Consider the following 25938-nt stretch of genomic DNA (forward strand, 5'->3'; position numbering starts at 1 on the left):
TTTGTTTAATGGAAATAAAAAAATAAAATTTAAATAAAAAATAATAATATAATATAGCAGAGACAGAAGAATATAAAAAGAAATATTCTTTTCTTTGGAATAAATAAAGAGTAAATGTTTGAGTTAGTTTACTCCATTTTGGAGTAAAGATATGAAGTGAAGGGTTGTAGATGGCCTTAGGGTTGTTTGATTAGTATTCATTACTAGAAAATCGTAAATTTCTGACGGAAAAAATTATCGAAAATTTCAGACGGAATTGGTTGGAATTATAAAAAAAATATCAATTATATTTTAAAAAAATATTTTGACCATATTTCCGACCAAATCGGTCGTATGTTTTGGCGCAAACGCCCGGAAAGTTATTTCCGACCGAATCTGCCGGTATTGAATTTTTAGAATTCGACTGGTTGACTCATTTGACTTTAATAGCGACCAAATCGGTCGAAAATTATATTTAAAAAAAAAAGAAATATTTAATTAAATTTAAGATCGAATCAGTCAGAATTGTTTTAAAACTCTACCCAACCCCCGTTCCCCAAAAACATAACACACTTTTTCCTTTCTTCCTCCTTCTTCTCTCATCCTCCTCCTCTCTCCCTCTCGTCCTTCTTCGCCATCTTACTCCTTCTAGGTAATGTATTTTCTCTATCTCTCTCTCGTTTCCTCCTCCCTTCTCCCTCTCCCTCCCTTTTCCCCTTAATTTTTTAACTTTTTTTTCGTTTTTCAGCAGTGGTTCTGCGGCGGCATCAAGCATCTTTCCTCTCCGGTATTTTTTCCGGCGAGATAAGTACTTCATTGATATATATATATATATATATATATATATATATATATATATATATATATATATATATATATATATATATATATATCTTTTTTTTATTGTTAACGACTTATTCAAATTAGACTTATATAATTTAGAATAGGGAGTAATGTGAGATTTCGAGTGTTAAAAAATATTAATTTAAAAAATAAAATATATCAATTAAAGTGCTTTGACACAATGATACATATATATATATCTAAAAGGAACCTTTGAAAGAGTAAAACTTTGTATATATATAAGGAACCTTTGAAAGAGTGTAACTTTGTAATCAGTTTAAATAAATCAAATTGTTTTAAACATCTCATTTCTAGATTCCTATTTGTGTATATGGAATTTGTGCATCATAGATGGATGTATAATAAGAATCATCCTAATCGTGCGGGGTTGAGGGATGAAATTTATTGAAGGGGTTGCTGAATTTATTGCTAAGTCTCAAACACTTGATGGTTTTCTTATTGGAGGAAGGATTAGGTGCTCTTGTGTGAAATGTAAGTGTGTTAAGTTATTGAAAATAGACGAAGTTAAAGTTCACCTCTACAAGAAAGGGTATGCAAAAAATTATTATATATGGACTGTTCTCGGGGAGAATCATGCTAGTTTAGATGATGTTAACTTTCAGAATTCTTTTAGGGGTGAGGGTAGCCCCACAATGGAGCATAATGTTGAAAATATATATACAATGAAATGATGAGGGATGCTTTGGGATGTTTCCTGGGGTTCAATCCGAACCAAATAATGAGGCTAATCGTTTCTATGAACAGTTAGAGGAAGTTAGTCATCCATTGTATGAAGGCTTGGTGCATTCCAAGTTGTCTGTTGCAGTTAGATTGCTAAATATTAAATCGGATAGTTTTATTTCCCAAGCGGGAATGGATTCTATTATTGGGCTTATGAATGAACTTAATCAGAGTAACATTGACTTACCAAAAAATTTCTACACTGCTAATACATTGATTTCAAAGCTGGGCCTTTCATCAGAGAGAATTGATTGTTGTGAGAAAGGCTGCATGTTATTTATAAGGATGACGCATCTATAGAGAACTGTAAATATTGTAATCAACCTCGTTTTAAGGAAGTCATATATGCCAATACAAAAAAGAAGATTTCAGTTAAAGCGATGCATTACTTACCTCTTATACCTAGGTTAAAGAGGTTGTATGCATCAATGAGCTATGCTCCTCATATGAGATGGCACTATGAACATAGAAGGCCACCCGATATTCTATGTCATTCGTTATATGGTGCCACGCATAACTGGACTAAACAAAGCATATTTTGGGAGTTACCTTACTAGGATTGATAACCAAATCATCTTTTATTGGATGCTCTTTTTCGTTTCTGACACGAAGCAAGAAGACATTGAATACTGGATTTGTTCTTACTTTATATTTCTTCTCAGTTGAATCTTTTTCATTTGAGGCCAGAAGTATAACCTTGGCAAGCTAGCTTTTACAGTCTCTATTTTTGTCGAATTTGGAACTCCGGGCAATTATTTAGATCATTTGACACTTTGTCATAAGTGTTTCATCCTATATTATCAATTTTACTTTCCTTATAAATTTAGCATCATTGCGCTATTTGATATATTTGTGATGATTATTTAAGTTGTTTGAAGAGGTATATCAAATCTAAAGTGGGTGGCCTCACAATACAATCGTTGTTGGTACACCACTTGGTATTATTACTAACAATGTCATGCCTATCATTTTTCTAAATGAATTTGGACAATATAATACATTCTCAAATTTAATTAGTAATAGGACATTATAATACGTTTTCGAATTAAATTAGTAATAGAATTTTTTAAGAAGTATATTCTAAAAGTAATAGGATTACATGACTAATGATATTTACTTATTTAATTTTATATGAATTGGTCAGCCGAAAAGTAATTATACTAATAGGATTACTGAATGTAATCATGTAGGATTGCTAACATTTAGTTTTATGTCCTAAAACTAATAAGATTATAAGGCTAATATCTAGAATTTCGGTTATATTATTTTATTATGAGCTATTATGCTTAATATTATAAATTTATTTTTATAAATTATTGTATTCATACTTTTATAATAATATAGATATGTAAAAACTTTTAAAAAAATTCTTTACTTTTTAAAAATATATCTCCTAAATTGAAACGGAGAAACTAATTAAAAAACAGTAAGGATATATTACTCGTGGCAAAACTCGTAAATACTTGAAGCGGTTAAAGCCGTCGGCATCTTTATCATCTCACCGTTAATATCTATCTTATCCAGCGGCTTAAAATCACGATCCGTGTGATCTACTCTAATTGGTCCAATTTAAAATCCCTCCACCTCTATATAAAATCATCAAAACCCAGTAGATTTGTTCAGTTTTTGCTTTCATCATTTCTTTAGAGTTCAAATTTCAAAACAAAATTCTTCTCTTTTACAGTAAGCAATAATGGCTGGTAGAGGAAAAACCCTAGGTTCAGGAGCTGCAAAGAAGGCTACATCCCGTAGTAGCAAAGCCGGTCTTCAATTTCCGGTCGGTCGTATCGCCCGTTTTCTTAAAGCCGGCAAGTATGCCGAGCGTGTCGGCGCCGGAGCTCCGGTTTACCTCGCTGCTGTCCTTGAATACCTTGCTGCTGAGGTTAATTTCGTCATTCACCTCTTTAATTATTTCATTTTTGCATAATTCAGTTTCTTTGAGTTTCAAATGCTAGGGTTTACAATTCTCTGTTATTAGTTAAGACTTTCGCTAATAATTTTTTTATTTAGAAATTTTCCGTATTTTTAAACAAAAAAAATATGAAGTGATTTGGAGTACTAGGTCAAGTTCTCTAATTTGTAGCTAGATCCGATATTAATCTCTTCATGCTTTATATTAAAGTTTATATGCAGATAATATTTATTATAAAATACAGTGCTCAAATAAAATCGAAAATTTCATCGTTAAAAGGAAGAAAGGGTTTGAGGAGCCAAAGAATTGAGGTCAAATAAAAAATCATAGTTTTGTAAAGTGAAGTCTATAATGACGGGGTTAATATCTCAGAAATGTTTGAAAGATCCATTATCAAAGGAAAAAAAATGTTCGCGCTTCAAATACACATGGCCTTAAATACTATGATATTGGAGGATTAATTAAAAAATGTAATTACTATGTTTCTGATTTTTGGAGGTGAATTTTGGGGGTGTTGTGTAGGTAACATGGTGTTAAATAAAAATGATTTTGGTGGAGTTATTCAAAATTTTTATTACTATGTATCTGATTTTGGGGGGGTGAATTTTGATGTTATATAGGTGCTAGAATTGGCTGGAAATGCAGCGCGAGACAACAAGAAGACGAGAATAGTTCCAAGGCATATTCAATTGGCAGTGAGAAATGACGAGGAACTCAGCAAACTCCTTGGAGATGTTACAATTGCAAATGGTGGAGTCATGCCCAACATTCACAACCTTTTGCTCCCTAAGAAATCTGGTGCTTCCTCTAAGCCCTCTGTTGATGAAGATTAGACTTGGTTTCATAGTAGCTGTTCTTTGTTTTAGAATTTAAGATCTTAGGTTTTGTTTAGTGTTTTCTAAGTTATTGTTTTTTAATATTGTTTGGTTAATTAGTTGGTAGGGGTTTATGTTGGTTTGTGAATACAAATGAAACAATGAACGAAGACCTGTGTCTATTTTCTTATTTTCTTCTCGTTGAACTCAGTATCTCCTTACTGTGAGATTGAAATCAATCTATGTTAATGGAAAATACCTTCCTTAAATATGGAAACTTACAGTGTTAGAGCTAAACTATAGACTATATGCTGAGAGGACTGTTGCCTCTCATGTACATTTGAAATGCTGATCATTATTAAGCTCTAAAGAATACAGTAAAGAAAAGAGTACATTTCATTAGCTTTCAGTAAAATGTGATACTGATTGGTCTAGCTCTAAAACCTGGGAGTTGCATTCTGTCCATCAGTATGTATACCTTATTACCTTGGTTTTTGAGGAATTAACTGTTCAGCTGTTCTCTTTGGCTAAGCTCCTCTTTGGTCAAAAGTAACTTTTTGTTTTCCCTTTTAAAGTTAGGTGCTTGCTTAAAAGCACTAAATAAGTTCATTTTAGAAGCTAGGCCAAACATGCTACAAGTCAGCAAACAATATGTTTATGAGGAATTTTTAGAGATGCATTGAATCTTCTATTTATGTCCTTCGTCTTGGATAATTTTGCTGACGGGAGGGAGTACCAACTAAAGAGTAAGGGGATCCGGAGGAAATAAGAAGTTTGTTGATACAAAATTGAGTGTTTGGTAGTTAATTCCTGCTCTTAGCCCGATTCCAAGACCTGACCATGTTTGAAAGTTCAAGCAGCCTTGATCAACTATAGGAAAGTACCAGTTTTCCACAGTGACAAGGACTTCGTGCGAAAGCATTGCCTCGAGTCATGTCTTTTGGAATTTAACTTTTGAAATAATAATAATAATCATTAATTATTATGATTAAATGCAAAATACAAGGACTCTTCTTAAAGTCTCAGTTAAATATAATGCAGAGACAAAAGAAAATTTGAAACACTTGAAACTTTCAATTTGTCCCATGAAAAGTTTCTGGCTCTGCTTTGCCAGAAATTGGCTGTGAAACATGGTTTACCAAATATTAGTTGGACTATGCGTGGCTTGAATTTAATTTGGCTATGCAGCGCCATTTTCAAATTCTCTAATAGTACCAAGTCCCAAGTCATTTTTTCTCAAAGTCTCCAAATCATTTTTCATTTCAATATGATAAACTACACAACACATTTGCTAATGTAATTGATTAAGTTCTATGGCACTATCCTTAATTTTATTAGTTTTCCATCGGGTGTACCGCACTAGGATCCGGCTAAATTGGCTTCACGCCGGGAAGTTCCACATTTGGGGATAAAAGTGCTCCCTAGTAAAGACGATTCCATACCCAGGATTCGAACTCAAGATCTTACCACGACCCTTGCTGGTATTCTATCCTTTTACTTTTAGTTAACAATGTCATAAAGATCTAAGGTAAAAGCAAGAATATTTCTTTTCCTGCATTCTATCTCTCTGTACAATGTCAGCAGGAAATATCTAAGGCCTACACATTTTTCACTTTCCTTGCAAGACAATATTGTATGGTCATGAGGTTATACCCTTATTATCTGGTCAAGTGGATATTTCAAAAATCCACTATACACGTGGCTATTTTGGGTTGGCTGTAAGAGGAAATCTTCGATGGGTTGGATTTTTTAAACATAATGTATCTAAAAGAATCTAGTCATGCTTAACGGTGCTGAACTTTGCCAAATGGACAAGAAACCAAAAAATAAAAATATAGCAAATTGTCATTCACCAATTATAAAACAGATGATCATATTCTAGGATGAGGACTTTGGTCCTACTGAGTCATTTATATACAGTTGATGCAAGCCCATTAAACTCAAGCCATAAATCAAAAACTCTTTCTGTGTAGTAGCTGTATTCAAGAGACAAGAGTATTTCACTTTATTTCTACAATGGCAGCTGCTACAATGGCTCTCTCTTCCTCTTCTTTTGCCGGAAAGGCGGTGAAACTCTCACCATCTTCCTCTGAGATCACCGGAAATGGAAAAGTCACCATGAGGAAGACTGTTACCAAGGCCAAGCCAGTCTCTTCTGGCAGCCCGTGGTATGGTCCTGATCGTGTCAAGTACTTGGGCCCATTCTCTGGTGAATCTCCAAGTTACTTGACTGGTGAGTTCCCCGGTGATTACGGGTGGGACACTGCTGGACTTTCAGCTGATCCAGAAACTTTTGCTAAGAACCGTGAGCTAGAGGTGATCCACTGTAGATGGGCCATGCTTGGAGCTCTTGGTTGTGTCTTCCCCGAGCTCTTGGCCCGTAATGGTGTCAAATTCGGTGAGGCTGTATGGTTCAAGGCTGGATCCCAGATTTTCAGCGAGGGTGGTCTTGACTACTTGGGCAACCCAAGTTTGGTTCATGCACAAAGCATCTTGGCCATTTGGGCTTGTCAAGTCGTGTTGATGGGAGCCGTTGAGGGTTACCGTGTTGCTGGTGGACCTCTTGGTGAGGTTGTCGACCCACTCTACCCTGGTGGTAGCTTTGACCCATTAGGCCTTGCTGATGACCCAGAGGCTTTTGCTGAGCTCAAGGTGAAGGAGATCAAGAATGGTAGACTTGCTATGTTCTCCATGTTTGGATTCTTTGTTCAGGCTATCGTCACCGGAAAAGGTCCATTGGAGAACCTTGCCGACCATCTTGCTGACCCAGTTAACAACAATGCCTGGTCCTATGCCACAAACTTTGTCCCCGGAAAGTGAAGTTCTTAAAAATGTGTCTCCTGTGGTATCACTTTTTTTTTTTAATGGAGCTTGTAAAGCTATTGTAAATTAGTGAAGATTCTATGTGAATTTTGTTTAATTGTGTAGTTCTCAGTTACATGTTATGTGCTTTCCATGAATTAAATATACATGTTAAAGGGGGGAAAGTTGGCATTTCAGAGTTTACTATTACAAATACTCTATAATAGTAACAACAAATCGTTTTAATGTTCAAATAAGAAATTGCAGAGCAAAGAAAATTGATATTGAAAGTGAAAGTGGGCAATGATTTTTCTTCCAGATCTATGCAAACAAGTTATTTAGGCATTGTTCTACTTATATACACACACCTATATTCTTGCTTCTAAACATTATGAAAAGTATTTACAAACAACATATATATTTGATTCACAATTTTTTAAACTAAAAAAGTAACATATTGTTCAGATATGTTGGCATTTCAAAGTTACTATAACAAATACTCCATAATAGTAACAACAAAGCCTTTTAATGTTCAAATAAAAATTTGCAGAGCAAAGAAAGTTGATACTGAAAGTGAAAAGTAACTCTGAAGTTGGCATTTCAGAGTTACTATAACAAATACTCCATAATAGTAACCAGAGGCGGACCCAGGACTTGAGCATAGCGGGGGCACCATCTTTAGTATACCAAGTACTAGTTAGCGATAAAGTTCGATGTTCAAGTCTATAAAAACTTAATGATTATGATAACTATCATCAAAATATAAACTTCGATATTATCGAATATTAATTTGGTATTAATATAACATAAGTACATCGTACTCTCATATCAGGGTCGGGATTATGTGCTTCCACATCAAACTCATCTATAAAAGTTGTAGGAGACAGGATTCGAACTTGGGACATCATCAAGGAAGTGAAGGCACTTTGAGCACTTTCTTAAGTCCACCTTTTGTGATTAGGGGGTACACTTAAAATATTTACGGGATCCTCACTGTATATACATATAGATATAAAATATATATATATTGTATTTTTGCCGAGATTAACGGGTTCCGATGACCCCCCACCTCCCAACGTAGGTCCGCCTCTGATAGTAACAACAAAGCGTTTTAATGTTCAAATAAGAATTTGCAGAGCAAAGAAAATTGATACTGAAAGTGAAAAGTGAGGACAATAATTTTCTTCCAGATCTATGCAAACAAGTTATTTAGGCATTGTTCTACTTATATACACACAACTATATTCTTGCTTCTAAACATTATGAAAGTATTTACAAACAACATATATATATTTGATTCACAATTTTTTAAAACTAAAAAAGTAACATATTGTATACATTACAAAAATTCATTGCCCAAGAGACCAGTGTGCAAAACAGGCTGAGCGCCTCGCCTCACTTGAAAGAGCTTCAATCAATCACCATCCATTGACACTAAACGATAAACATCTCACTATTTTAACATCTTTAAATTCCTTTGTCCTTATTACTGTTATTGGTGCAATTGAATTATTACTCCTAAATTATAGATATAATACTTTGCGCCCTTTTTCATTAAAGCCTGCGCCCCCAATAGGCGCCAACGCTTTTTATCTTTGACAACACTGCATTAGACATAACTCATTATGAAATGGACCACTTTCTGAGACACCATATGTAATAATCAACAGAACTACTTTGTTCAATTACATTGAAACAAAGAATTACAAGCTAAATAATGAATGAGAATTTTCCTAACTACTTATAAGTTTTAACTACAAGTAGGAGCTTTAGGAAAGGAAATATTGATATAGAACCATGTAATAGGTCGAATTTGTAAGCACATCTTCTGTCTGATCTCTCTCTGCTACAACTGAATCTTCTCTCTAAAATGAATATTTAAACAATCTTTCTTCGTTCCCTCCGAACGCTTCGCCAACCGGACAAAGAAGTAATCTTAGTATATTATCTAGGCATATCTGGCAAAAGATAGAAAATTAACAAAAAGAATAATGCTTACTAAAAGACTCTTAGTATATTACAATATTATTATTAGAGTATATTAGAGAAACCCTAGCGTGACATAAAGTATGAATTGAAATATTATGAACCAAAATGAAGAATTTATGGCCAACCCCGACTAATTATATAACTTGGGATTGAGGCGCAGTTGTGGTGTAATGGTTTTATTTTTTTCATTCTAGAAAACACGAGATCGATTTTTTCCCGGATTAATTCATGTTTTTAGCTACAAAAGGAATAACAAATGACTCGTAGAGGTTCGAGTACATCATGAAGTAGAAGTCATAAATTCTTAGGGCTATCAACACATTGTATACTTGAAGGTATACTAATCAATGCAACATTTATATTTTAATCACTTACTCTGTTTTTAAGATTTTTATGTTTTAATAGGTCTGCAATTTAAGGTAAAAATTACCCTATTTTATGAATTGTTTAGTAAATGCATCACTTTTAAGCTTGCAGTATATATCTATTCAATAGCAATTTGTAGATAATTGATGTATCATGAACTAAAAAGTGATTATTAAATACAATAAATCAGTGATTTTACCCTTCTAGACACCTCAATTGCATGTCTGCAAAAGAAAGTGAACGACTATTTTATATCCTATTTTTATACATTTTTTAAGTCATGAAATTAGAATGAATAGAGCCGGTGTCTCCTAAAGCAGACAAAATTGAAGCAAGCAAATGAAGAAAAACACAAAACCAGTTTCATTTTAATGAAACCTTACCTTAAGCAGTATCATCATCTGAACTAGAATCATCAATTCTCCGGTCGGCGATAGCTGGAAAAAGCTTCTGACGGAGATCGAGGGACGGTAAATTGGTGGACTCTGAAGTTTTACCTGCCAAATTCTCTTTCTTTGGCGTGCCATTTAGCTTTCTCTGAGCATTTTTCACCTCTATGCATACCTTATCTAAAATTACCAGAAAATCCCGAACAATAACAAACAATCGCAAACCTTCATCTTTCCCTGAATTTCCGTGGAAATAATCACCCGTGCTCTTAACTAGAGCCATAATTCTTTTTTCTTCCTCGAGTAACCACATGATGTCAACCTCAGCATTCTGCACAAAACTCTTTAGGGTCTGGTGAAACCTGTTTTCATCATCTACGTTCTTCATTTCTGAATTTAGGAAATCCCGTGATTTTTTTAGTGCATGACCAAGCTTGGACATTGTGCCTGTTAAGCTATCTGCATCTAAAATTGCAGCTTTTTTCACATTTTCAAGTTCACTACTCAAACCTGAAACGACCTGTAGACCAGTACTTCGATAGTACTCCTCCGAGTCCTGAGACTGACCCTCGGGTAGATCATCGGACTTGATGCTCGACATGCTGCCTCGCTCCCTGGAACGGGCAGCTCGTACACCTTCTGAACGGATTATCTCTTGAACAACAAAATGCAACAATGTAGTTTTCCCATCTATCCCTTTTACATCGGATAGTTTCAGAAGCGTGTCAAGTTTAAATGCTTGAGCACCACCACGAAATGTTCCATCATTCATACGATTGCCAGTTTTCAAAACAGCCTCAAGGAGCTTGTGAAACAGCCTGCTTTTTCGGAGTTCCGTGCAAGCAGCCTGGAGCATAAAATGAAGATGCAGCAAACACCAATGTGAGTATATCCATAGAAGACAAAAGAACGTTAAGGTTATCAATGTAAGATGCAAGAGAGATGCCGCAAAGATAGAAGCTTCTGCCTTCTATTTTGACAATGGTATGAAATACATCACTGAATCTACCCGTTAGAACAGACTCGGTTGTTGGATGGGAGGTTATTTGAGGAAATTGTAATATATGTCACGCAAGCAGATGATATGTTGTAAATCAAACTTTAGCAACAACACGCTTCATGGAGGAAGAACAGCATGTAGCGACACATTGGAAGCAATGAAATCCCTACAACTCATTGGTTCATCTGACAAGTTGACCAAGACTAAACTTTCAAGTACCACTCAACCAAATCCAGAGTAGTTTAGTGTACTTCAACCATAAAAAAATTAAAACAAAAAATAAAAAACAAAAAAATAAAACCAATATGAAACAACTACTAAAAGTTAGGAATATTTACTCATAATCCAACAGTTCATCATGATCAAGAACATTTATCTCACCTCCAAAGTGGCAAATGATTCTTTAACCATTGATGCCTCCTCCTGAAGACTGCACATAAAAAGCAAGGATTCTAGCCTCTTGAAGGCAAATGGAATATCAACCAAGACTTTCAAGAACCGCTCCGCAGGCCCAAGCCGAGAGAGATCCCCACTATAGAGCCTCAGTTTCAATTCTTCATCAGTAGTTGGTGCCATCTTAAGCAAAGTTTGAAGGAGTTCAGAAGGCAGCTCATTTCCTGAGTCAGTATAAAACATTAGTCACTGCTTTGGTAGATGCAAATGTACAACAACCAATATTTCCATTTCCAAGAAATAGCACCCAATTAAAATACAAGTATACTAAACTTTCTCCAAAAAAAGTAAAAAATTAAAGACGAATAATGGGTAAGCATCAAATACTTTTTTCATGAAATATAATTTATCTTTTTAGGATAAGGACGAATAATGTAAGTAGAATCACTAAAGAATCATTTTTTATAACGGTGGTGTCCAGACCACCTTGCGTGCAGCCGTGCACCTTAACTATTCCACCGTGTACCTATCACCCATCGAGTAACTCTGTCCGCCCGGACTTAGGCAGATGGAAAGCAATCACATACTCCCTCCGTTTCAATTTAGATGAGGTAGTTTGGCTCGGCACGGAGTTTAAGAAGAAAAAAAAAAGACTTTTGAAACTTGTGGTCTTAAAAGCTTAAGGGGTAAAAACTTTGTGGGGACGTGATATTTGTGTGGTTATAAAAACTTCTCATTAAGGGTAAAAAGGATAAAATGAAGAGTTTAAAGTTGAATTATTTCTAAATTTAAAAATGTGTCATTTATTTTGGAACAGACTAACTAAAAAGGAAAGTACCTCGTCTAATTTGAAACGGAGGGAGTAGTATTTTTGTCTCTGCTGGAAATCACTAGAAAATCATGATATACTAATATAAACAAATTTTATAGGACCTACAAACAATTTTCTTTCTTATCAGAGGGGGATAGACAATTAAAAGCAGCTGAACATGATGCTTTCATTGAGTAGCCAAGTAAGAGAATGGCGAGGCGATCAGTGAAAAACAAAAGAAAATTAGCAGAAAACATCTTAAATTGCTTTCCTTTGAGTAAACAGCTTATTTTTGTACTAAACCTAAAAAGTTTCTACCTTTCATTTGATTGCACATGATAATTAAAGACTATAGTACTCTTTCAGTTCTCAGGTTGATCTCAATCCCAATTAATCACAATAACACCCACATGCGCGAGATGTACCTTTGGGTGGAGGGGGACAATAACATATGTTTTCCAATAAGGTTACAAAGACTATTAATTTTAGTAGTTTCTCGATCTTGATAGGAGAGAAAGAAAGAAAGAAAGGAACAGAAGATCACCTTCTTTGAGAGCATCACAAACTTCTTCAGTTGTCACGTTTAAGGCTTTAAGAAGAATAGATAAATTTTGTGCCTTCCTTTGATCAATAATTTGAACAAATTGTTTGGAAGCATCTTGGGACGTAGAGTCCTTTGAACCATTCTTGTTTTTGTCAGCAGGAGCATATCCAAAGAGACTCTCTATCATCTCTTCGTCAAATCTGTCAAACGATATGCACTGCTCATTAAGCAACCTTACTCAATCAAAACAATCGTAGAGCAACATCAAGCAAGAAAAAAGTACACTTACTGGAAAGATCCTGATTTGATTTGATGCCAAACCATTGAATGGTCAGGGTTGGCTAGAACCTTATCCCAGAAGAAAGGCTTTAGCTTAGTTTTAGAAGCATCAGTCCCTGATCCCTCAGCTGAAGCACTAGAGGATGCATTTGATCCAAGAGGTGAAGGTCGAGGCGGCTTCAACCCCGTGGGAGGAGGACGAGGTGGAGTAGCACCAGGACCTGGAGGTGGTGGTGGCCGAGGACCAGCCTTCGCACGAGTTGGTATAGGTGGTGGTGGAGGAGCCCCTGGTGCAGGAGGGCGTGGACCGCTAGATGTAGGTTTCTGTGGTGGTGGAGGTGGCGGCGGAGCAGCTAAATTGGCTGGCTTGGCAGGAGACAGTGGGTCTTCAAAAGGATTCACCCTACCGGGAGGAGGTTTAAGCGGAGGCAGTCCATGTGTCCCGATCCTTCCGGGCGGTACCTGTGCAGAATCCCCTGCTGCAGCCACAGCAATGCCGGTAACAGTTCCTAAAGGGATCTCAGTTTTGGAAACATTAAGACCGTTCGGCTCCATGTAGAAACTTTTACCCATTTTATCGTCGGAATTGTCACTGACTGAATGATTACCAGCATTACTCATCGAAGCTCCTAAAACAGATGACTTGTGTAATGAAGCTGAAAGATTGAAGTCTCAGAAACATCAGTACACCAAAAGCCAAAATCAATACGTACACATATTTATATATACAAGAGAAATAAGGAACAGTGTATATACCAACAGAATAGTCACTCATGCTTAAGCTAAGAAGAGGCCTCTCGTCATTCCTTCCTTTTCTGGATCCAGCCCCACAAACCTTGCAATAGCATATAAAAAAGAGTGCAACAACAACAAATGTGACAGCAGCAGTCACAAGAACTGCAACAAGAACTGTTTTCCTGTTGCTTTTTCGCTTATTTGAGTGTACATCTGAAGTAGCATTTTGACTAGTAGAAGAATGATCACTAGGTGCAGAGCTTTTGCTTGAATCATTGTAGTCTCGAGGGAAAAATGGCTTTGAAGGAGGACGGGCAGGTGGCGTAGAATTCGGAGTTTCAGAACTGGAAGTTTTTGCTGAATTAGGTGAAGGAGCAGGAGCAGGAGCATCTCCAAACTGAAGCAATTCACGCCGTGTAGGTGCACTGTACCAAGAAAAGAGAAAGTCGGTGCACCTGGTATACCATGTAGGTGGATGCTTCTCCTCTCCGGAAATAAGAAACAGGAGATTTTTCTTCACCATACATCCCATAAGGGCTTCCTTAGTGAGTGGATGCAAGATATTGACATGTTTCTCTTTATTTTTAGTTGACGATCTTCTATTAGAAAGGGTTTTGTGGCTCCCACTTGATTCTTCAAGATCTTCAACAGCACCATTAGCATGTAATAACTCTAGCCTACAGTTCAACCATAACAGTTCAGCCTGCAGCAGAAGATTACAATCAGAATTGCTTATGAATACTTATTCTCAAAGACGTACAAATGAAAATACTACCTATAAGGCTATAAATATGTAAGAGGAGAGAGAGCTGTTGATGCTGGTCCGAATTAAAAAACTTGGAAGTACGGAAAATTGAGGGGAAACATTTGGAACTTCTGATGAAAGAGTGACTGTTTGGATCAATATATAGGAAAATTGGTAGCAGGTAAGTGAAAGGAAACTATAGACCAGTAGAATGTAGCGTTGCCAATAGCGAAAAGCATAAGAAGTACCTCGCTATAAGGGCTGGCTGGTCAAGAGAACAACACGACAATCACCTAGTTGATCTAAGGAATGAACTCAAGATTCCATCTAAATGAAGTGATGCATAGATTGCTCCATTCTTTCACAAAATGGCATATCAAATGCTTCACAAATTAAAAAGTGATGCTAAAAGCAAGAAAATTATTACACAGTACAAAGTTTGTGAACATGGATACGGAAACATATGCTCATTATGACGAAATACTGCTACATATTTCTCAAAAGTGGCGGGATCAAATAATGTTAATTTTTCATCGAACTGCTCCATAGGAGCAATCCATGACATTCATTCTATCCCTTTCCAAACACACTATTTTTCTAATTACAAATTAGGTAAACCAAAGAAACCTATTAAAACTTCACAAAGCAAAAAAAATATTCAAGCATTGTGTAAAAATAAATCAGCTAAAGAAGAAAGTTGTTAGTACCAATTCTTGGTTGATCTCCCCGGAACTGATTTGATTGACCAGCAAATGTTCCACCGACTTCTTGCTATCAGTTGCTGCTACTATAATAAAAAGAGTACTGATAAAAAAACACAATTGGGCTACTCCTCTTACACCCATTTCCTTTTGAATCAGCATAAACAAAGCAACCAATACTTATCATGAATAACTCAACATACCCCCAAACCCCAAACCCCTGCTCAAATCTCACAAAAGGCCAAGTCTTTGCAGCATTTACCACTAACCCTATGGAAATCTTCTGAAGAACACCTTTCAAATATCCAAATCACAAACTTCTCAAATAAAAACTCACTGACCAACTTCCTATTTTCATGCAAGAACTCAAAACAGTGGCATCAAACACACTGTATAAACCAATAAACCAAAAGGGATTTCACTCCCTCCTAAAAATCCCACTATAGGTCAAGTCTTTACTGCATTTACCACCAACACTATCGAATTCTTCTCAAGAAAACCTCTCGAATATCAAATTCACAAACTTTTCAACAAAAATCTCACTGACCCACCTCAGATTTTCATTCAAAAACTCAAAAACAGTGGCATCAAACACCTGTATAAACCAATAAATCAAAAGGGATTTCACCCCTCCTAAAAATCACACAAAAGGTCAAGTCTTTACTGCAAAATCCCACTAAAGGTCAAGTCTTTACTGCATTTACCACCAACCCCTTTGCAGTTTTCTGAAGAACACCTCTCAAATATCTAAATCACAAACTTTTCAACAAAAATCTCAGCGACCCACCTCAGTTTTTTCAAGCAAGAACTCAAAACAGTGGCATCAAACATACACTAAATAAACCATAAAATAGAAAGAAAAAAAAACTCAGCTTTAACACAAAAGACCAACTGACTGAATCAAGAAGTAGTCAATTCAAGAAGGCAATATTGTCAAAAACAAACTAGAATAATTCCAATGAATTGGTCATCAAAGCCAAATTCTTTAACTTGTGTTTTTATCAGATCGAGCAAAAAGAAGCTAAAAATACAAAGAATAAAGAATTGTAAAGGGTGAGTTTAGGGAAGGCGCGTGAGTTGACCAGAGAAATTTCTTTTGTGTAAGGCAGCCGTGTCTGAACGCAGATGACAATGTTTTTACTATCTTTAATGCTGTTTCTTGCTCTGTTCAATTTATCTAGAAGTGTACAATTTAGATATTTTGTTCACTTCATTTCCCTGTATTTTTTTTTCTTTTCTGTTCGACTAGTAATTGAGTTTAATATTTACACACCACTAGGTGTAAAAGATATTTATGGTATCATATTATTTAAATGTCAGATATATATTATGATTCATCGGAAGTGTACATGATCGTTTGGTTTAAAAACAAATCATGTTTGAATTAATTATACTGAAATTAATTAAACTGTATTTGATAGTAAATATTTTTTATGTGGAATAATCGGTTAAACTGTATTCAGAAAACAAAATGATATAAAATAATCAGCTGAACTGTATTTGATAGTGACTTTTTTTTTCTTTTTTGAATTCTAATACTAGACACACTTTTAGTTTCCGTTGAAAAATTAGTATTTATTATTATCATAGAAATAAACAAGAAAATGACTCGCGTCGGAAAGGTATAATTTCGCATGTTGGATATTGGGGAAAATATACTACTACTTGTATTATCATGGACTTTTTTGTTTTCTCATGATACTCCTTTCGTTTTATATCACTTGCACAATTTTCAAGAATTTAAATTTATTATCTTTTCAATAATTGCTTTTTTACTAACGTGCTTTTTTTCATCATCTATATATATTATTCCTTGCGTCTCATATTAACAGTCGTGATTACAAAAAAAAATTATCTCAAATTATTTGTCATTTTAGAAGTTCAGGACAAAATTAATTATATATTTTTTTTATCCTTAATAATAATTATCCTAAAAAACTACAAACACCATAATTATGAATAATTTTATTCAAATACCAAGAAATCAACCTTATTATCTTAAATATTTTAATCATGTTTACACTAATGCAATCAATATTGTAAATACCGAAATTCTTTAAACTCTGAAAGACAAACGGGAATTGCCCACAAATATTAAGAAAATGAAGTTTGTCATTTAAGTTGCGTCGCGAAGCTAGATTGCCGAGAACGAGAACGGGTTCGGACGAGCCCAATAGCTTTGGTTCGAATCCCTGTATTTATTTTAGAAACTCATTAAATATATATAAATTATTAATTTAGACCCCATTAACTTAAAAGGATTATAATCCCGAACCCATAAGTTTGAAATCCTAACTCCGCCTCTACATCTCAACAATGACTTCAACAAGACCTTGAGAAAAGGTTTTCAATTTTCGGAAGGTTGACAAGATTTACCATTTCTAAAAATGATTCTTTTTCAGCTTTCGAAATTTATTGGATTCGATTAATTCACATTGAGTAGGCCTATTAAGGACGGTAAAGCATGTCTTGCGGAATTTTTCATTTTTAAGTTTAAACCAAATATACGTCTAAATATGATTCGTATCGGATAGACCTTAAGGGGGTAAAGCATGCCTTACAAAAAAAAAAATCTTTATTTTTAAAATCTAAATTCTAACTTAAAGAAGTAATGGTTCTTATAATGATTAGATTACATAGAATCCTGCCTTTTACTTTTAAATTTCCTATCCATATGCTACTTTTTCTTCTGTTTCTCTATTTAATTTTTGGTTGACAGGGGAAAGGTACAAAATGGACAGTAAAAGTGGTAAAAAGAACAGCCGTTGGTTTTCCGTTTTCCCTTTTCATTTGCTTTTACTTCTTCTTTTATGGGCAAGGAAAGTAAAGGGATAGGTGTAAAGGACTATATTAAAGTAATTATTAAATTGAGTCCCATTAATTAAATTACATAGTTATAAAGCTGAGGGTAAAGAAGCACTAGTCTTAAATTATGTTATCCTATTCTGCGGAAATAAAGTTTTTAAATTTTCGGTTAGGTCGGTTATTTTATAAAATTTGTACCATATTAATTTTTCGGTTATTCTATTATGTATAACCAAAATTAGATTTTTCGAAACCGTCTCAATCATGTCGGTTTCTCTTCGGTGTCGGTACGGTTCGGTTAATTTTCGGTATTTTTTAAAATGTCATGTAAAAGTCACAAGTAGAACTAGAATACAATAACATATGTTCTTTTATACGACTTAACAAAACTCCCTGGACATTTTTACTGTTTAAATGATAATGAATTAAAAAAACATAAAAGATGGCCAGAGTATAGATCCATCAACTATTCTACAGCAACGTAAAAGAAATCAAGCCAAGACAAAGAAAATATAAATCACATGGGTGGAAAGATATTAACCAAGATGTGACTCGAGAATAAAGTCTATAGAAGATTAAATATTTAAAAAGATAAATCTAGATTATATGAAAGGAAACATATTCAATACATTGTAGTTTGCTACTCATAATCACTGAAATACTGTGTCTTGCTAATGAAGATGCGGGAAATAACTTAGTTTAAGTAGGAGTAGCATAATAGGTTTTAGAAATTAATATTTTGAGTTAAATTGGTTGACTTATAACAATTTTCATAATTCCAAGGTCCAAAGAAAAATTTAATGCTTTATTATTTTTAAACTTACGATATAAATATATTTTTCACATGTAAAATTTATTAGGTACGGTTTGATATTTTTTCGATTTATTTTTGTAAAATAAAAAACCTACCCTAATTATCGGTACGGTTATAGATTTATATAAAAACCTACGATTGTTTTTAAAAAAATCTAAAAATCGGTTCGGTTCGATCGATTTTTAAATATCCATTGACACCTTTACCTTAGAGGTAGATGCAATAATTTATATAAGGGGATTTAAAAGAATTTAGTATTTTATAGTTGAGATTTGAACCTATTACCAAGAATAACTATTGAACACCGCACTAAAATTTTGTTCAAAATTCAACAACTTACATATAACCAAAAAAAATTATTTTTTACTCTATTTGCGCATATAATTTTACCAAGATAATATTCAGTTAAACCCTTTTCTTCTACTCAATTCTGCCACTGCTAGCGAGTATTGTTATTTTCATGAAAAAATTACATTTATCACCAATAAAGTTTTGTGGTAGAATAGTTTTCATTAGTTTCATGAAAAATTGACACTAACCACCACTAAATTGACAATAAAGGTTTGGTGTTTGAATCCTGAATGTCGGGCCGACTCCAACCTTATGTGGAGTAAGGCTTGTATCTAATGCCTTCAAATTTAGGGGGCCCTATTTTTTAAAAATAACAGGTTCATATATATTTAAAAAATAATATTTAGTATTTTAAATATAAAACTAGAGTTTTTAATATAAAGGAAAGAAAACTTTTTATATATACAAATAAAATAATAATTTGACTTGCTTAAAAATGATGAATAGTTTTCGTCACTTTTAGTTTTTCATTTTTTACTCCATTAAAAAAATTGCTCTCTTCCTTAATTTGTCCAAGTCAATTTTTTTTTTCCAATCTTTTTATATTTCAGAAAATCCTACATATTTTTTATGTTTCTCTTTGATATTCTTACTCACTTCTTTCTCTAATATTTTATTACTCACCTTCTTTCTCCAACTTTTAAGCTTCCAATAGTTATATACTTCTATTGCTTTGAAAAATCTTATCTAAGATCAATAATATCTCAAGAAAGATTAAATAAATTGGTTATATTATTAATTGAGCAAGAATTATTAGAGAAAATCAATTATAAAAAAAATTTATTAACAACTTTATATCTCAAAAAGTTAGAAGAATAGACTTCAAATAAAAACATATCTTATAACTTTTTTAAAAAAAATTTAGGTCTCATATTAAATTTTGGCTTTAAGCCCCGTACGTGCTTGAGCCGACCTTGCCCAAATGGAAACGCTTTTGGTAGAAAGCACTTTACCCTCGTAAGAATTTTCGGTACAAATTCGAACTAAATGGACCCTAATACAACTACTGAATAAACCGAATAAAAAATGAGAATAAGAAAAAAGACACTTACCAAATGCTACCACAAAAACATTGCTCTTTCTCCATTAAGTTCAAACTTATTCCAGATGGTTTTTTTAAAGAAAACCCAAAGAAAAATATTGGTGCAAGCATGGGTTTGTAGGGATAATTTTGCATATGATCATTTAACTTTTAATTTATTGAACCAAGTCATAATATTAATTTTTGTAATGAAAAATAACTCAATAATGACTACATTGCACAAAAGATAAAAAACGCCGAAAATGTTAAATCTTGTTCTGAAAACACAAATAGGTTACCACTTTAGTAACTCACCTTACATGCCATCCTCAACATGTGGTGCTGTGGAGGAGGTTGGTCTTCCCTTAGCTAGAGGTTTCGGGTCCGAACTTTAAGTATGAAAAAATTCTTGGCAGAGAGTGTTTTCTCCAAATAGGGCATTACGCGGCGCAAATCCGGATATAGTCGGACCCTAATATGGGTACCGAATACCGGACACCGGATAAGAAATAAAAAAAACAACTCATTTTCTGACCTACTATAACAAAAAGTTCCATGAAGTGTAACATGGTGAAATACAATATTTGACGATCATCTGAACCCAACAACTTTTGTCCGATCATGTATAAATATTAAGAAATTTACTTTTAAAAAAAATATTTGGTGTACAAAGTATCTCGCATTTACACAGATTTCAAGTAAGGACTGCACCCTAATAAATTCACTAAATATTTTATTTTGAAACCTATCTTATTTTAAATTAACTTAAAGTCGTTGTAAGAACTCATAAAAATAAAATCATGGATCTGACTCAAGATGTTCATGGACATAAGGTAGGAATGAGTGTTTTGAAGTCTTAATATATATCCAGTGCACTGCTTTCAAAAGGGGATGTAGCTCAGATGGTAGAGCGCTCGCTTAGCATGCGAGAGGTACGGGGATCGATACCCCGCATCTCCACTCACTTGTCCTTTTTCTATTTTTCTCAGAAAGGTAAAAGGACAGAACCTCTCTTTTAATGTGTTGCTTTTTTGTTACTCTCTTTTACTTGTTCTGCAATGAAAAAGGAAATCAATTGAAATTCCAACAAAGTTCCAAAATTTACTAGTAGCATTTCTCTTGCTGTAAGAAAATTACTACTTCCATATGTTTCATTCATTTTGAATCTACAGAATGACAATAGAATCCAAGTATATGTAATTTAACCCATTTTTTCCATGACTTCTTGTAGAATTGTAGTTGTTTCTTGATAACATGTTTGTGTTTGAGGCAAGTTCTTTTGCTTCACAGCATCTTCAAGCTGCATAAAAAATGGAGCAAAACAACAACGAGGTTATTAGAAAGCTGCTATTCCTACATATATCAGAATTACGTTGCTCAAACTCTTCAAAAATACTATCAGCCGCTAGTAACGGAGTCAGAATTTTTAATATGGGGTGCCAATATTTAAAGAAGTAAATACACGAATAAGTCAATGAGATTCAATACATAGGATATATACATAAAAAAAAATATTTACCTACCTACAACAATAACAACACATCCAGTATAATCCGACAAGTGGGGTCCCGGGAGTATAGTGAGTACGCAGACCTTACCCCTATAGTGAGTGTAGAGAATTTGTTTCCAGTAGACTCTCGGCACGAGAAAAGATGATTTTTTAAACCTATCTAAACAATATATTTTCCGATGAAGGGTGTCAGTTGAGATCCATTGGTGCGTTAAGGATCAGATCCAACACGTACACAATAATATTTTTGAAGGGTTTGAACAACATTATATCATGCAAATGAAAATCAACATGTGAACTGATACTACCTTTTCAACATTGTCAAATAATCGATTGGCGAGGTCAGTGAGAGGTTGCTTATCATTCACTTGAGCAGCTGAGATCACTTCATCAAAATCAAAGTACATGAATGTTGACTTAATGCACAAATACTTCCTTACATAATTCCAGGCATCTGATCCTATCAAATCTCCCAATGCCAAGAGATCAAAGGCATATCTTTTCAGCCTATACATTCTCCCTTTTGTTCCAATGTTGGCAATGTAGATTCCTTTCTTCAGAAATGATCGCGTACCCGTCTCCTTGTTTATAATGTCTATGTCAAAGGTTAAACATTTTCAACATATATGCAAAGCGGAGTGAAATTATGAATAGACGACTCGATTCTTGATCTCTTATCGTATGCAAGAACTAAGGCTCGACTCATGAACATCATAAGAAAAGGTGTAAAAGGGTCAAATCTGCTCCTGTACTATTCGAAATTAAGCAATTTTTGTCTAATGTTACCTCGCCGTTAGGAAAAAGTCTTATTTTTGCCCTTGACTCCTAATGGAGTCCGGCTTGAGGGTAAATTTAAACCATACTAAAAACTTCAGGAGTAAATTTGGACCTTTTTTTCTCAAATAATTTGGACACGTGTAGCAAAGTGAAATTATGAACGAATGACTCGATTCTTGATCTCTTATTATATGCAAGGACTACGACTCGACATATGAACATCATAAGAGAAGGGTAAAATGGTCAAATTTGCTCATGTACCATTCGAAATTAAGCAATTTTGTCTAATGTTACCTCGCCGTTAGGAAAAAGTCTTATTTTTGCCCTTTACTTCTAATGGAGTCCGTCCTGAGGGTAAATTTAAACCATATTAAATATGTAGGGGTAAATTTGAACTTTTTCTCTCGAATAACTTGGATACGTGGAGTCGTCTTATTTCAAGCTTGAACTCTATTAACGAAAATGACAGATACGAGACGATTTGCTAATGGCAAGTGTATGAATAGACCAAAAGTATAACGGATCAGAAAAATCGTATCCAAAGGTGAAATGAAGGCTTACTGTTGGATGCTGAGGGGACTGGCAAAGGACCATTGATAAAAAATCCATTATTATCTTCAGCTAGAGATTTTCCAATGCCAGAATTTGCAAATAAAGCAATTGAAGCAAGGCCTAATGCTAGTCTTCTTGTAGTCTTTGCTGGTAAGTTTTCTTGAATTTCTTCTGTCTTTTTGCTAAAAAAGCTAACTGGTTTTGTTTTCTTCTGAATTTTCTCAATACCATGAAGTTTGGGAATGAGGGAAAGAGCTTCAAATATGCAGTTCAAATTTGTTGTGTTAGCCATAATTGGTGTTGAAACAAGAAGAGAAATGATAGGCCATTGCACTTTTTGCACTTATATCCATTTGAAGAGTGTTGTTAACTACTGACCACCAGAAGGATATCCCAATAGAGGGCAATTCTGTAATTCTGTATGTACTTTTATTCGTTTTTATCTTATTTTATATATATATATATATACCCCAAGGGCTTAGCCTAATACTAAAGAGTCATTTGGTAAGATGTATAAGAATAGTATTGAATTAGGTATATTAGTAATGCTGAAATTAGTAATACTGGAATTAGTTATGCTGTGATTATTTCTTATCGACTGTTTGGTTTGGTGTATTAAAGGTTTTGAAATACCAGTTCTATCTTTATGCATGCTTATCCATGTAGTAAAAATCATGGTGTTACTAATGTCATAGTTTGCTATATATGTGTGTGTGTGTGTGTATGTGTGTGTATATGTGAATAGTACTGAATCAGTAAGGTATATAACTAATACAAAAATACTACTAAATAAGGGATTAATAATACCAAAGCTTAATTACCAAAAACAATAATACCAAAACTTATACATGTATTATTTTTTCTAATACATCCCATCAAACGACCTCACAATGTGTGGATTTTAGGCATGTGTTAGAACCCTATCATAGATAGAACCTTAATATTTAAGTAGAGAAGGGTAGAAAGACGAGCGCATTATCCATCCAGATTTGAATCGGCCACCCGAGGAAAATTTTCTCAGTAATCAAATGAATATATGTTAGCAGTAAGGAAGAATTGTCAAACCCCAAATTTATGTGTCTACAAGTAATTCTTTTACTTAATATAAACAGTGTTTTCTAACAAGCAAAAGTTTTATGAATTATGATATTTTTTTTAAAGTAAAAGCAGGCTCAAAACTAATAACGTTCGTGTGCCAAAAAGTTGTAAACAAATTATTATATTTTGTAAAATTCATATAATTGTTTTATTCTAAGAATTAGTTCATTTGGCCCAAAAAAGAGAGACAGGTTAAAATAGGGCCAAATTTTATCTGACAAAAAAATTGGTGGTAACTCCATTTATTATACAATAGAGATATAGATCGTTTCGCAATTTCAAACATATTAATACTTTTGCGGTTTGAGCTTTAAATAATTAAAGAACTTTCATGTGCACAAGTAATAGATTAAATATATGATTTATTGCACTAGTGGTAATGCAGTGTAATTGACAACCATAGGATACAAAAAAGGAGATAGAATAATATTGTAAAAAATCAAGCCACTAGTTTATGTTGACTTTTGTTGGTTTTCTACTCGATGTCCGATACTTGTTTTCGGACTCAGGCTAATTTGAACTCGTGTCGTGTAAGACTCATTGAAAGGGGAATCATTTCTTATGAGGAATTTTTTATTTTCTAGATCTCGAACACAAGACCTCTAATTAAAAAAAACAATACCAATACTCTTTCTCTTCGATTTTATAAGACGTTGTTTGATTGGATTTCATATATTAATTTTATTTATGTATTATTTTAGCCGAAGGAGAAGAAAACATTAAAGTAATGAGTGTAAATTTAATTTTGCAGAGAAAACATTACATTGAAGTTTAGAATTCAATTGATTTAATGAATTTGATCATGACACTAATAATAAATAATGTTACAATTGAATTCCATCAAATTATATGTTAGAACATCCTAAAATGAAAACAGTGTTACATATTTTAAAATGAATATAGCAGTTTTCAGGTACATATTGCTTTCCGCCATTTAAATAAAAACTAACGGACAAGACGTCATAGGAACAGAAAGTAAATGAGATAATGAATATTTTCTTCGTAGAAGAATTAATTTAAAAAGCTGTTTCCCGAATCGCTTAATTAAAAATAGTTAGGCGGACTAAAAGTAAACTGTAAATTTGGCCGGTTATTCATGTGAAAATTCCTATTTTGTAAGCACTAAGGTGTCCAATACATGTATTAATAGATCCCAACTCGTTTTAAACTTTTAATTCTTTTCACTAGTAAAGTTTTTCTTTCAAATCAATTATACACATGGGGATTTCTTTATTTTACTAAATTGCGTGACTTTTAATTAGCATATAGAAATAAGAGCATATGGCAAACTTAACTGTATACGGTCGAGATCGAGTTCGCCTACGACATGAAAGGACGGGCTCGGAACACGACAATGCAAGACTAAAGATCGGCCTCGAGTCACGTCAAACTAGAACCCGAGGTTAGAATACCTGTCTTTGAGAACATTGAGTCCGAGACCCCGGAGTTGACCCTAGCCCTGAATGATTTCAGAGAAATATTGTTAGCATAACCAACGAAAGACTGAAATATCCATAACCGGGCAGATGTTGCGGCGGAAATCTCGGCGCGTATCAGTGAGGAACTGACAATCAACAAATCAAGGGATTTTTATCTTTTATAGAATTGTGCCTAAAGTAGGATTCCTCTACTGTATAAAGAGGGATCTGATAATTCATTGGGCACATTGTAAACACGCATTCCAAAGCAATACATCATTATTATTTCTCTTTACGATCTCGTTCTTCTGTGTCCTGGCATCGATCGAAGCGTACCTGGCTCGAGAGTGATTAATCTTCTAAGGCTAAGATTGTTTAATTCATGTGATTTGCATTTACTTTATCATTATTTATTTCAACTGCAATCTAATTTATCGTTTTGTGTCAAGTTAGTTCACATATCCTTAAAACCACTTACAAATTCAATTGTTATCCAATTTTGAGGGTAAATAGTTTGGCGCCTACCGTGAGACTAAAGATAATAATGG

At 34.0% G+C, this 25938-nt stretch overlaps 4 protein-coding genes and 1 non-coding gene across 6 annotated transcripts; 3 read left to right on the forward strand and 2 right to left on the reverse strand.

Moving 5' to 3' along the window:
- Positions 1–3166: 3166 nt before the first annotated feature.
- Positions 3167–4567, forward strand: LOC104093390 (histone H2A.6-like). Its single transcript, XM_009599121.4, has 2 exons — positions 3167–3445; positions 4096–4567. Exons 1-2 carry the CDS (start codon positions 3257–3259, stop codon positions 4306–4308), a joined length of 402 nt encoding a protein of 133 aa, XP_009597416.1. The 5' UTR covers positions 3167–3256; the 3' UTR covers positions 4309–4567.
- Positions 4568–6189: 1622 nt separating this feature from the next.
- LOC104093391 (chlorophyll a-b binding protein 50, chloroplastic) lies at positions 6190–7217 on the forward strand. The gene has a single exon (XM_009599122.4). It carries the CDS (start codon positions 6307–6309, stop codon positions 7108–7110), a length of 804 nt encoding a protein of 267 aa, XP_009597417.1. The 5' UTR covers positions 6190–6306; the 3' UTR covers positions 7111–7217.
- Positions 7218–8731: 1514 nt separating this feature from the next.
- On the reverse strand, positions 8732–16193 carry LOC104093392 (formin-like protein 5). Of its 2 annotated transcripts, none has more exons than XM_009599124.4 (7): positions 15051–16193; positions 13620–14301; positions 12874–13519; positions 12585–12784; positions 11218–11453; positions 9831–10683; positions 8732–9001 (listed from the first exon to the last, which is right to left on the reverse strand). In XM_009599124.4, exons 1-6 carry the CDS (start codon positions 15204–15206, stop codon positions 9832–9834), a joined length of 2772 nt encoding a protein of 923 aa, XP_009597419.1. In that variant the 5' UTR covers positions 15207–16193; the 3' UTR covers positions 8732–9001; position 9831. The 2 variants fall into 2 exon arrangements, with proteins under 2 accessions (XP_009597419.1, XP_009597418.1); XM_009599123.4 differs by having other exon boundaries at positions 8732–9050.
- A 4729-nt stretch (positions 16194–20922) lies between these two features.
- On the forward strand, positions 20923–20995 carry TRNAA-AGC (transfer RNA alanine (anticodon AGC)). The gene has a single exon. It is a non-coding gene; the product is annotated as a tRNA-Ala (tRNA).
- A 132-nt stretch (positions 20996–21127) lies between these two features.
- On the reverse strand, positions 21128–23215 carry LOC104093393 (photosynthetic NDH subunit of lumenal location 3, chloroplastic). Its single transcript, XM_009599125.4, has 3 exons — positions 22884–23215; positions 21854–22140; positions 21128–21335 (listed from the first exon to the last, which is right to left on the reverse strand). Exons 1-3 carry the CDS (start codon positions 23164–23166, stop codon positions 21237–21239), a joined length of 669 nt encoding a protein of 222 aa, XP_009597420.1. The 5' UTR covers positions 23167–23215; the 3' UTR covers positions 21128–21236.
- Positions 23216–25938: the final 2723 nt, after the last annotated feature.

This window comes from Nicotiana tomentosiformis, chromosome 8 (assembly GCF_000390325.3).
Source record: "Nicotiana tomentosiformis chromosome 8, ASM39032v3, whole genome shotgun sequence".
NCBI lineage: Eukaryota > Viridiplantae > Streptophyta > Magnoliopsida > Solanales > Solanaceae > Nicotiana > Nicotiana tomentosiformis.